The 13588-nt window shown below is 32.7% G+C and overlaps 2 protein-coding genes across 2 annotated transcripts; both read right to left on the bottom strand.

The window, feature by feature from the left end:
- Positions 1–7857: 7857 nt before the first annotated feature.
- Positions 7858–10977, bottom strand: LOC114184530 (uncharacterized protein At2g38710-like). Its single transcript, XM_028071837.1, has 6 exons — positions 10972–10977; positions 10794–10894; positions 9411–9551; positions 9166–9280; positions 8260–8353; positions 7858–8066 (listed from the first exon to the last, which is right to left on the bottom strand). Exons 1-6 carry the CDS (start codon positions 10975–10977, stop codon positions 7864–7866), a joined length of 660 nt encoding a protein of 219 aa, XP_027927638.1. The 3' UTR covers positions 7858–7863.
- Positions 10978–11004: 27 nt separating this feature from the next.
- LOC114184529 lies at positions 11005–11550 on the bottom strand. Its single transcript, XM_028071836.1, has one exon. It carries the CDS (start codon positions 11548–11550, stop codon positions 11005–11007), a length of 546 nt encoding a protein of 181 aa, XP_027927637.1.
- Positions 11551–13588: the final 2038 nt, after the last annotated feature.

The following is a 13588-nucleotide window of genomic DNA, read 5'->3' as shown; positions in this document are numbered from 1 at the left end:
GATTTAAACTAATTAACTCCAAAATTCTTTATGAAAAGCTTTCATAATAGTTGATTTAATCTAGATCTAACGAATTAACAAAATCTTTATTTAAACTAAACTCCAAATAATCAATTATGGCTTAATATAATTGATTGTCTCACTTATAATTAATAATTAGTTATAATATGATTTAATAATCAATTATTTATAAATCTTTCGCTTAAACAAATAGCTTATGTTTAATTGATTTATGATATTTATAAAACATTTTAAAACTATTTCAAAAATATTTAAGGTTCTCTCAAAGGAAAAAACAATTAATATTAATATGCATAAACTAAAAAAGAGGTACTAATACATGATTCACACACATTCAGAGATAAAAATGTTACACAATTAATTGTTCTAAGATACATAATAAAAACACAAATTATATTTTAAAATTTTTTAAACTTTGCAAGAGTCTTGATAAACAATGTTTCACTTTTTTATGATGACGCAACAAATTCCACGTGATAAGATATGTGGCACATATATAATAGCATAAAATACACTTTCTTATCCTTTGGGGCATGTACAAAATTAAGAAAATAGATAAAGAAAATTATTTTATTCATTGAAAAACGAGTTCACTAATATGATACAAGCAAATTGATAGAAGGCCATATTACAATAAGATTCCCCAAAATTTATATAAATTTTATAATTTTATTATTATCTTTAATTAATTGTAGTGATTGTAACGTCCCATTTAACTATTAAGCGAAATTAAAGGAAAACGTCACACAGTATAAGTACAGTAGCGTAGTCCTGGGGTCTTTAACACAACCCCGACAAAACACGGGCACACCACGATGCCAAAGGAAAGCTGAATACGAATACAACATAGAGTGTAGCGTAGAAATACAGAAAGAGATACATGGGCCATAGCCCTAAATAAAACACAAAGAAAACTCCAGCCCAGATGGCTAAGCAGCGGAATCACCATTCGCTTGTTGACCATGAGAACCTCGCCCATCTGCTCCCATCAACCAAGTCGATGATCATAGCAAGAAAGAATAGCCACATACATCACAACCATGCAACAAAACGGGTAAGCTAGAGCCAACAACATATTCATCATGCAGTCAAAATATATTTTCATCATCCCATATTCATGTCAGCAACCAAATGTGTTATGACTCTCATTCAATACACTATGACTCGACTCGACTCATCCGGATACGTATAACTTAGTCGGATTCAGCGGATGCTTGCGCTTGTGGTGGATATCCCTGCTTGACTCTGAGCTGCTCATCTCCGAGCTATGTGTTACAAGTGTTCCGATAAATCAAATCTCCCCCACCACAAGATTAGCCCTAAATGAATTACAGGCCTCCTGCTACTCTCCCCACAGGAGTCAGTCTGCTCTAAGTGAGACTAACTGGCCCCTTAGAGTGTCAGGATGCAGTCCTTACCTTGAATCCTTACCTAGTTATACAGATGGGGCACCACCATGAGCACCCACTAACAGGGGCCATGGAATTACGTCCCGACCACTGAAGCGCAACCCCAGAGGTCTCACCTAGAGACCCCAAGGAATTTACACGCTGACACGGACCAACATTCATAGCTCAGAAATGAACGAACATAAAAAAAAATCATATTTACATTTCCATACCAACAATTGAGATTAATTCCTCATACGCATCATATTTCGAATCCCTACCTCTGATCATCACCACCCCATGAATCTAGGGCCTCATCTCATATTAATCACGTGTTCCTTTGGTTCCACACCACTCATTCATTTCACATGCCAATATCATACCCAACCCGTCATAATCATTTCATGAATCATGTCAAACATACTTCATGTTCCATTATATGCATATCAGTCATCATACAATCATACTCAACCAAAACAAATCGTTCAGAAACAAACAGGCATCCAAAAACAGTACGGTCTCGCCCAGCATCTCGCTCAGGCTGAGGAGTCTCGCTCAGGCGAGACGTGCTCGCTCAGGCGAGCCTCCCCCTCGCCTAGGCGAGAGCACAAAAACAAGGGCATGAGCAACACAGGATCTCGCTTAAGCGAGATCCCTCTCGCCTAGGCGAGTTGCCTGCTCGCTCAAAAGTTGAGCGAGTCGCCTGGGCGACCTTTCGTGCAAAAACTTAGGCGAGCCCCCTGTTTCATCTCGCCTAGGCGAGATGGACTCGCTTGGGCGAGATTAACAGGTCTCGCCACTGTTCTTCACTGCAACAGCCATGAAAATCGAACCAACAAAGCATACAAAGCAGTTAATCACACCAAAACGAATGATTTATCCATGCAATCAGTGATTCACTCAAAAACAACCAAGACAACACCAAAGGACTGAGACTCTAACTTCCCGTACCTGGAAATAGGTTTGTACAGGACCTTCGACGCGTAACCAAGGAGCACAGCAGCTCTAGGACTCACTACGGAGCTGAAAACAGAATGTGCACGGAACAAGGCAGATTAGTACTAACCCTAACTGCGAAAATACAAGGGAAAGCCAAAAAAAGGAACTCCGGTGAGCTAGAGGGGTACTTACGTGGAGTAGAAACTGATTCGGAGCTAGCTCGAGAGGCTTGGGGAGGAACCCTAGCAGAGCGTTCTGTGAGGGGTATGGGGAGTGACGGCTGGTTCTTTTCTGAAAGTGCAAGAAATGTGGAATTAGGGCAACGTTAAGGGTCTTTATATCATGGGCCAGCCTTTTAGGCCCAATACTGTAGGGCAGCCCACTAACTTTTAGGGCAGGAATAAAATCGGCCTTACAGTGATTATTAAAAAAATCAAATTTTATGTATTTTTCATCTAAAATATGATAAATTACATAAATATTTCAAAAGTAAAGCAAATTTAAACAAAAAAAAATGCATAATTAATAACCAAATAACTAACAAATGTTATCAAAGTATTAAACCATTGTTACGTTTTGAACTTGAAAGATGTGATAAAACATATTCAAGTAACTACTAAAATATGTAAAAGTCAATACTGATAGCAAATAAATTAATGGTTTTTTCAAGAGTCCTTAGGTTTACATGGTAGTTACTCCTTTGAATAAACTAGTGTAATAAAGATTTTGGTATAGTGTTTTAACAGTGGAGTTTTTTGGAAAATATCTGGTATATAGAGAATAAGTTAATCTCATATCATATACAAGAGAGATAAAACAGGGGAATGTAGCATCCCATTTATTTAATAAAGCTAAATAAAGGATATGTCACACGATATAACATAAGAAGCGAGAATAAAAGAGTATAATGTTGTTCCTACAAATATCCCAATGACTTAAAGGACGAATAAAATAGGCACACCACGATGCCAGGTACAAAGTAAAGTAAGAGAGTGATAATGACGTAAGCAAATTCCTAGAGAAAGCAATACATGGGCCTTAGCCCTAAATGAAAAACCTAAAAGTAGAAGTCAATCCAAAAACTAAGCAGCGGAACCATCACCTCCCTGTTGGCCATGCGTGTTCCTCGCATCTGCTCATATCAACAAGTTGATGATCATCGCAAAAGAGAGTACCACACAACAATAACAGAAGGGTAAGCTAGAGCCAAAAGTGGTTTTATCATGCAAACAAATATACTTCCACAGTCAATTATCCACACGTCATCCAATCATGTTATGACTCCTCAAATCAATACACTAAGACTCAACTCGACTCATCCGGATACATATAATCCGGTCGGATTCAGCGGATGCTTGCACTTGTGGTGGATACCTCTGCTCACCCTCGGGCTGCTCACCCCCAAGCTATGTGTTACAAGTGTTATAAGTGTTGCAATGAATCAATTCCCTCACACACAAGGTTAGCCCTTAATGAATTTCAGGCCTCCTGCTACTCTCACCATAGGAGTCAGTCTGCTCTAAGTGAGACTAACTGACTCCTTAGAGTGTCAGGATGCAATCCTTACCAAATTATATAGATGGGGCACCACCATGGACAACCACTAACTGGGTTGCCTAGGCAAGAGTGTCGGGTCTCACCACTGTTCATCCTGCTACAGCCACATTTTCACATCCAAACTATAATGCCAACCATACCATACATTCACAGCAACATATAAGCTCAAAAATCACGAAACACAAGCAAGATAACAACCATCGCACCAAACAAGAGGGTTCTAGCTTCCCTTACCTGGACGAATGCTAGCGGAAGGTACAAGCACACATTAGAGGATTACTACAGATTCAAGAACTGATTTGCAAATGAATTGAGACTGTACTTTGATTAAAAGTGAGGATGCCAACAAATGAATTGAGTCTTTACATTGATTTATTTGTAAATCAACAACAATAATTAATTTAACAATAATCTCTAGATAACCAATGAAGAATCTGATTTAGAAAAAGCAGTGGAATTGACCTATTTACTATTACTGTGTTTACAATCTTCCGTGTCATTTTCTTTGCATATCAAAACCCCCTATTTTTATAGTTGCTAGTTTTAAATTGCATTTTTGAGAATCAAATATTTGAGATCAATTCCGTATTCGTTGTGAGACGACTCAGGGTTATCTTAACCCTAACTATTTTCTTCACTACAAACTGGCAATACTGAAGTTGCTAAGGAGTGGTAATTTGATCGCCTAACGACAGCGATATCAATTACGATATGAGGTAACTCTTGATGAGATAACAAAGGGATGAGGGAATTGAGAAATGTATACCTTTCTATATTAGAGGTAAGCTTTGCGATCAAGAGTGGTAAGTGACAACAATATAGATGAATATGAAACTGAAGTCTTGATTTAGATGTGAAAGACTTAAAATTCTTGATGACAAGAAGGAATTTTGTCAAATGTGATATTACATGTTCTTTCTTTTTCTAAGTGTACAAGGGAGACGTAACATGAGGAGGGGGAAGAAAAATACATTGATGAAGTATCATAAGCCAAAGTTGTTTTTAAATATTTTCTTGAAAACCATAAAAATTTCAATCAGTTGAAATGGTTTTTAACTTGTTGAAATGTTTAACTTGATGAAAAGAAGATTTAAATCAATTAAAATACTAAAGTTTTTGTTCAGAAAACCATTTTATTATGTTGTAATTGATTAAAATATGAATCAATTGATTAAACCCACCAAAGAATATAATTCATCCAAAAAAATGTGAATTATGAAAAAATTTTAAACCATCACAAATGTAAATGATGACGGTCAAAACTCACACAATATATAAAATAATCGTCATAATTTACACAATTTTTTTACTATAATTTCACTTCCAATTTATTAAAATCTATGAAAATACACTGTTTATGAGAAAAGGAACATAACTTGGAAATTGGTTAGGTTTTCATTTGTGAATTTTTATCTCTCCTTATTATAAAAACATATAACATTAAGCTTTGTTACATGAATAAAAATATACTTTGCTTCCTCATCTTGATTTTACTTGTTTTTGTTTCTTTGTATTTAAAATGTGAATGTTATTAGTCTATATTTCTATAATTCTACATTGGTCATGTGATTCTATCATGGCTTCTTCCTTAATTCATCTAGAAATAGAATGAATAGTTTTTTGTCTATCTAGACCTTGTGGAGATTTTATACAAATATGAAGTTTTAAGTGATTTCAACCCATTAAAATGAATATATGATTTTTGTCTATCTATAGAATGAATAGTAGAACTTTTATTCATAACAAAATTCTCACTATTTCAACCCATTAAAATGTAAATCAACAATTGATTAAAATCATTAAAATGTCATTTTAAGTGATTTCAATAAATTAAATTAAAATTTTTTTAGCAACTCATTTTACAATGTTTAAATCAATTGAAACAGGTCTCAATCTATTCTTTTTATCAGTTTAGCAAATTAGGTTTCTATCTTTAAATTTCTCTAAGATAAATTGAAATAGTTTTTTTGAAGTATGTCTTTACACATTTGAAACTCTTGTTGGAAAATATAAATATCTTTCTCAAAACAGTCTTTCAAATATTTTTTGAAAATCAAGACTCAAGTGTTAAATCTCACTTTTATTGTGAATCACCTAGCATTGCTTCTAGAGGAAAATAATCCTTGTGCATCATTGTCGATGTGATTTCGTTCCAATTTTATCTCTCTAAATGTGTAATTAGTTTCTTGACAAGGGTTGTCAAGATGGTTTTCTTGTGATAGGATTTATAAGGAGTTGTATTTCTTGTACGATGCTCGTGAAAACTTGAAGTTGATTAATTTAATAAAAAGATTAAGTAACTAAACAAAGCTTTCTTGTAAGGGTCATCGAATATAATTCTTGATGTTATACTATTTTCCTTATCTATTAAAACTCATTTGAATCTAATACATGGTGCATGCTTATGAAAAATTAAAGAACATTTAAAATAACATTTCTTGAAGTTGAAAGTAGATATCTTTTAAATTATTCATTGATTCAAAGTTAATTTTTCATTCACTTTGAAAAGTTTATAAATTCTTTGAGAGTGTAATTTACTTCCCCTGTTGAGCTTAACCTATTCTTTTTAACACTATAAAAGGAGAACTATTTATTGAGACCCCACGTAGTCCAACCCCAATGTAACTAACCTCTTCAAAAGAGTCTCAATGATAACAAAAGCACTTGACACAGAAATCTTATTCCTTTTCATCCTGTTAGTGAGGCATTTTCTAGTTTTTCTTTTTGGATTTGGACTTAGAATACAAAAGGTTTTGCACAAGTATTGAGAGCTTGACAATTTCTATGGTTTTTCCTTCTCTTTATTTCCTAATTTTCGCAAAATAAGGTATGCTTAGCTAATGTTTGCAACTACTTGTGTAGGAATTGAATGGTAGGTACCTTTACATTGATTTGAGCTTTATTTGATTAAAAAGTAAGCTTCTTTTAGTATGAAACAAGATGAATCGGATTCACTTCACTCCTTGATTTAATAGATTTGAACCATGTTAAAAGTGAATTAATTAAGTCATAACCACTTTCTATATAAATTTTGAATTTTCCACTTAAATCAATAACTTTCTTGAACTTTTAAATTGAATAATAATAAATCGTGATTAAAATAGTAGATTGAAAGTGAAATAAAAATATCATTATTTATTTAAATTATAATAAATAATTGAATTAAGTCAACTTATTTTGAATGTATTATTATATATATATATATATATATATATATAATAAATTGAAAAACAAAACTTATTTAAATAAATTAACTCACCTAACTCCACTAAACTATGATGATGAGTTTAGTGGAGTTGCAAAATTCTTACCTCATTATAAGCTAAATTAAGTTTATTTGCATGTGAACCCCTTTAACCCGTTTTACAACCCTAATTGGGATAAGGCTGAAGGACAAGTCTTCGATCTCAATCATTGAAGGTATTTAAAGGTGTGGGACAAAGGATTAATAAGGTTGACGAATGTTGGATTTTTCTTCTACATTTATCTTTCATTTCAGTTGTTTTTGAAAGGCAAAGATATAGTACATTACTTTCCAAAGTAACAGAGATCTACGAAAAACTCAAGAAACTTTACTAATCCTGAGAGGCACTGAGATAATAATATATTAATTTTGTCTATATATTGACGTAAAATAAAGTACTTTTTATTTTTCAACATTGTAAATATATTGATATATTTGTGAACATAGGAGAAAATGAAATTCCTGTAATGAATAAGATTGATGGACAACATTTCAAGCGTACAGAAGTTTCATAAACTGCTGAATTAAGTCACAAGAAATAAGTTCAAAATCACACAAATTTGAAGAGTATTGAAAAGTTACACCAATCACTTCAGTAGTTAGGGTTAGACAAACATTGGTTCCAACCCTAGGCAAGTGGGTTTTTTTTGTCTTGTTTATTTTTTAATTCTATTGAAAATAGAATTCTTTTTTAGCAAATATATTATGCAGAATTTAGTAGTGAGGTGATTTAGCTGCAAGAATAGGAGCTTCACTTCTTCTCTCCTTCACATAGGAGACGTATTCACTATAATGCATGGTAAACAAGGTGCTTTGGTATCTTGTTAGCTGTAATTGCATCCTAAGTTCATCGGTTATAGGACCATTGTACCCTGATTTACGTATCAAAGAATCAATGGCCTCTGTTTTTGTCCAACCTGAAACCCAAGCAAAGAAAAACAAGGAATAATGCATCTTCATTTCCACCATGGATGAAACAAATTCCAAGAAAATTGTGTTCAAGGAATTTCAAAAGATGATGTAAGTTTTATTTGTGGCATCTCAATTTGGTATATCTCAGATATCATTTCCAAAATGTAAAAAGAATATTCAATAGAGAACATAAGTTACCTTCATTGGCAGCCACTTCAGGTAGGTATGTGGCACTACGCCTTGTGCTATACACAGGATCATAAAATTCAATAATTATACCATGCTTTTCTATCTGCAAATAAACAAACACACAGAGTCTAAAAGTGTCCTAGAATAAATCTTTTATATCACTTAAAATTGTGCATTATCTAAGAAACACACATACTGTTTCCTATCACAGATTGTACCTAAACATTTGCAAACAACCAATTTATAAGAAACGACAGGTCAGCAGAGGAAACCTTCTCAGCAAGTGACAACACCTTCTTGAACATTCCAACAGCAACTCCTATCGTTAGGAAGAGGACTTTAAGTCTAACTCAACCCCACAAAACTGACTTGTAAAGTAAGATTTACGTATATTATAAAATTGTTTTATCTCTAGTCGATGTATGACTTCCAACGCCTATTAAATCAGAAGTCTATTGCTTGCAAAAAAACATTGCATGACACTATTAGGGCAGCTAGGTTCCATAGAGCTCCTTCTGTTCAAAGGGAAGGATCATAAGACCTAATGCTTGAGTCTTTGGGAGGCTGGCTGATTCCAAAATTTGAATCTGTAACCTCTGGATCACTTGTTTCTAACACAACATTACTAGGCCCCATCAAATGTTTCAGAAATTCATTTTATTGTTCTCACTTTCAACCTTTTTGTTTTTTTACAAGGGTTTGGGACAACCCTATTGTCCCAATTTATTCATATTTGTTATTGCTGATAAAAAAAGAACAAAGATGAACAAAGATGAACAAGAATAACATAGGATTATATGCAAATAGCAGAAATCACATAGGGGGCAAGTTTTTTAAAAGCTCAAAGAAATTGGGGCAAAATAAAGACAAAGGGTAAAATAGACCAGAAACCGAAACAAGCAAATCAGCACATACCTCCCAATCTAGATAATTGATAGCAGTTTCATAGTCAGTAAGAATAGACACTGTACACTCCAAAAACGGCAGCTCGTTAGCCTGTATGGGTGGAAACCTTCTGTCCCTGAGGGCACTGCAAGATGATTATGCAAGCACAGAACACAAACACATAAGTACTATATTAATGATGCAAGTACGAGGAGCAACGTAGTTAGTTCAAATAAATGTCAACACAACATGAGATACCTATAACATCAACAAACCTGGTCAGTGCATAATCTTTGATTCCATTGATCAAGCTGCGTGCTTCCAGAGTTCCAATGCATCCTCGAAGTCGAGGATCTCCTCCATTCACCACTTTCTTCCATGTAACAAACAATGGGCTAAAAACAAAAACACAGTTGCTTCAAACAAGGACACCATATCATGTCATGTTGTTAACTCACAAGTAGAATTTTGTTTGGCAAAAAAGGATATCCCCAATCAGAAATCATAGATTAATCCCTTACAAGGCAAATAAATTTCTTAACGAATACGTCTTGTAAAATATTCTTCTCCATACCACAGCTCAACTATAAATTCTGACTTAACTAAACAGAAAACAAATATTTTCTTTCTCTAAACCAAAGACGAAATATTTGTTCCTCCATTTGTAATTAAGTTCTGTTGGGATAAGAGCACATTAGATTACTAAGGATAAGAGCACATTAGATTACTAAGACATACAAAAAGAACATCTTAAACATAAAAAAAAAAACCAAAATAAAGAAGAGAAAATCTTAAAGTTGTGAGACCACTTATACGAACAATAAAGATTTATATATTTCACCCGTCTCTCCAAAATTTGGTAACTAAAACATTCAACAAATATTTCCTGTACATAATAGATATATTCGTCTTTAAAAGAAGAATATATTTAAAAATATATTCACTACTCTCAGTTGTAGGTACAAAGTCAAATCAAATTCCAATTGGAAAAACTCAAATAGATATGGATCAATTTACCTCATAAAATATTTATTTTGGAATTAAAACAAATTTATGGTTCAATATGAATTTAAATGAAAAGTTTTTAAATAATCGTATGCTGGAAATTTTAGTGTTTTCACACTTAATCGTAGGATGAGACAGAAGCGAAGTCAGGTGACTAAGTGCCTATCTATGTCTGCTATCCAAATTGATGAATGATAAACAAGGCAACATATTCATTATTTAAACCATTATTAAATTATATGCAATTTTAAGAAAACATACTTTTGCACTTTCTTACAATACCGGTCTTCACACATTTATTGTCGTCAAATGACCTATAAATAAGGGAATTGAAAAATGTTATTCAAACTTTTAGAAATTAAAATAAGATAAGACTTCACCAACCATAAAACTGAAACCTTTTCGATCACAATTCAACCATTACATTCACAGTTTGAATCATGTAAAATCTATGTGAACAAACGTCTTCCTTGAGAGCACGTACATGTTACATTGAAGAAACAAGATGTGATATGAAACCATTGCTTACACAGACCATCGTAGCCTTATTTTCAACATCTTAACTGTAATCATAAGATAAAAGATGTGATATGTCATCTCGATAAGATTCACGATCCTTAATAGTGTTGTTTCTTATGTTATATCGAATAAACTCTGATTCATGCATGTCTCCAAGCAGCACATCATCGTCTTCACTCATACCAATGATCTCAAAGTCACGTGAAGAGTTGTAACCAAAACCATGAGGACCATTCTGATAATCAAGATTCAATAATCTTGACCAAGAACTTTCATCATTGAACTTTCTCTTTAGCCACACCACAAAGTTACCCTCATGTTGATAAGAAAAACACAAACAACCTTTCAACCCTCAAAGCGATAAGTATGTTCCACTTCTGAGGCGCCAACAGGCATAGACAAATACCTACATGTCTTGTTTTTGAGATCATAAGAGAATATCCTTAACTCCTTCACTTTAAAGATTGTTCTTGGATCACCACGAAAGAATCTGGGACATGCCAACCAGCATAAAGTACTACTCACACATATACCATCAGGAAAAACAGCGGAAATAGCCTCACATGTTAACACAGTTGTCCAAGCGCCCCCTAAACTGCAAACTTTTATATCCTGTTTCTTATAGTCATTTGTGTGAGTTTCCAAAAACACAATTTGGTAGGTACGCTCCTTTTCCTCGTAGCCAAAACCAAACATATACGGACACTTATAATTCGCCCCCCAATGAAGACGAACATGTGGGGGATTATCTTCAGAGATGACTTGAATGGCTGGATTGTGAATATGAAAGCCGTATTCTATAAGTTCTCTTTCTTTCCCAAAACAACCACGTACTTGTTGTATGCATACCAAACCATTACAAACACCTAAGACCCCATAATCGCGCTCCATTGGGTAATATTCTTGATACAAACGATCAAACGATCAAGAGTTGAAGACGGGTTGTCAAATATATTTTCGACAGGACAAATTACGGCATAACTATCTGTTATTTCAGCATCAAAGGTCAATAAAATGTGAGTGTTTCTTGAGGACCTTTGAAGGTGTAGTTGCACAAATTCAGAATTAGTGATAAGCCGATTCCAGTCTTTCGAAACTGTCTTGTACCGGGTGACATCTCTCACAGGAAGCCACGATAAAATTTCCATAAACTCATCTTTTTGAAGGCGACAAGAAGACATTGATAAGCTAACTACAATATGTATATGGACATTATTAGAACTCAGAACCAATGAAAACTACCCGTAAAACAGAAAATCATAGAATTTATGCAATGACAGTGAAAATATGCATGAGAATTTGCAGGACAAACTAGCTATAGAATGAATACAGAAACAGAAATGAAACAAAATGAATCAGTAGAGAATCACAATAACCCTAGCTTCCTCTTTGAACAACAAGATTAACGAGTTTAGCTATCAATGGCATTTATTTTGATTTCTGACTTTTAAACCAAAATTCGTAGTTCAATTTGTTCAGACAACTCGATCAAACAAAAACAAAACATTCACAAGAGAAAAAACACAGAAGAAACGAAAATCTGAGCAAAAAATCTCAAGAACACTAAGTCTGGTCTTTCACAGAAAATAAAATTTCCATAAACTCATCTTTTTGAAGGCGACAAGAAGACATTGATAAGCTAACTATAATATGTATATGGAAACGAACTCAGAACCAATGAAACTCCACAACACAACTAAACGGTGAGAAATGTAAAAGAAAACATGAATTAAAGGTTAGAAATGTAAGAGAAAACATGCATCGAGAGAATAGAGTATACCAGTTTCTTGAACTCCTAGCAAGAAATGAGAGAAAAGTCGAGATATCTCCCCTGTTTCTTGAATTCCAAGCAAGCCAAGAAATGAGAGAAAAGTTAAGAGAGTGAATCTGAAAAAAGCAAAAAATTCGTTGAGAAAGAAATGCTGATATCATGAAAAGAAAGTGAAAAGAAAACGTACATAGAGTTAAGAAAACGGTAAACAACGAACCTGAGTAAAGAAGAGCAAAAAAACGGAAGAGGAAAGGGAGAAGTTTTTCTGTGTTGCATGACATGCAAAAGAAGGTGGCAATATATAGAAGGTTGCATTACACCTTGAACAATGCATTGTTTAGCTACTATATTTTTGTAATTTTAAAATATAATAATATTCATATAATAATTTTTGTAACATAATTTTAAAATATAATAATATATTTATATATATATATAGATATATTTATATTACTTTATATTTTAATATTAAATTGTAGAAGATAATTATATACTAAATTATAATAAAAAAATTTATAAATTGTAACCAAACACAAAATATTAAAAAATTCGGCTTAAGTTAGCTTAAAAAAATCTCTTTTAAAATTTTTGGTACATTAAGATTCCTTTTATAATATATTTAAGTACATTCTCTTATAAAAAATCTAGGTATATTAAAATTCACTTTTTGTATATCAAATTAAACGATGAAGTTATAAAAATTTATCTTATATCACTATTTTATAACAAATAATAAAATCAAAATAACAGATTTTTTTCAATATCAGATTTAATATGGTTAGTTTTACCTTTCAAAATTTAAACTAGTGCTATACCTGCACAGGTACTGTGTTTTTTTTTTTTTTTATTTTGTATTTATAAAATGAAAAAAAAAACAATAGTTATATTTATAATAAATGATTATTTCATATATATCATTATACAATATTATTGTTTATACAAATAATAATAATAAATATTATAATTAAATATTATTAGAATTAGTATATATCAATGTTACTTTAATTTTTGTGTTATATTTTTTAATGGATTAATTCAAATTTGGTTACAAATAAATTTATATATATTATTACTTCAAATAAAAATATTATTATTTATACGAATAATAAATATTAGAGTAAGATATTATTAGGAGTAGGATGGATTAATGTAACTTTA

Source organism: Vigna unguiculata, chromosome 5 (assembly GCF_004118075.2).
Source record: "Vigna unguiculata cultivar IT97K-499-35 chromosome 5, ASM411807v1, whole genome shotgun sequence".
Lineage (NCBI taxonomy): Eukaryota > Viridiplantae > Streptophyta > Magnoliopsida > Fabales > Fabaceae > Vigna > Vigna unguiculata.
This window is presented reverse-complemented; position numbering and strand designations above follow the sequence as displayed.

Excerpts from the sequence above, each read along its gene's own strand:
- LOC114184529 (XM_028071836.1), bottom strand. The coding sequence starts at position 11,550 with ATGGAGCGCGATTATGGGGTCTTAGGTGTTTGTAATGGTTTGGTATGC.
- LOC114184530 (XM_028071837.1), bottom strand. Across the intron at positions 9,281-9,410 it reads AAAGATTATGCACTGACCAG|TGCCCTCAGGGACAGAAGGT; the intron begins GTTTGTTGATGT and ends ATCATCTTGCAG. Across the intron at positions 8,067-8,259 it reads TGAAGTGGCTGCCAATGAAG|GTTGGACAAAAACAGAGGCC; the intron begins GTAACTTATGTT and ends CTTGGGTTTCAG.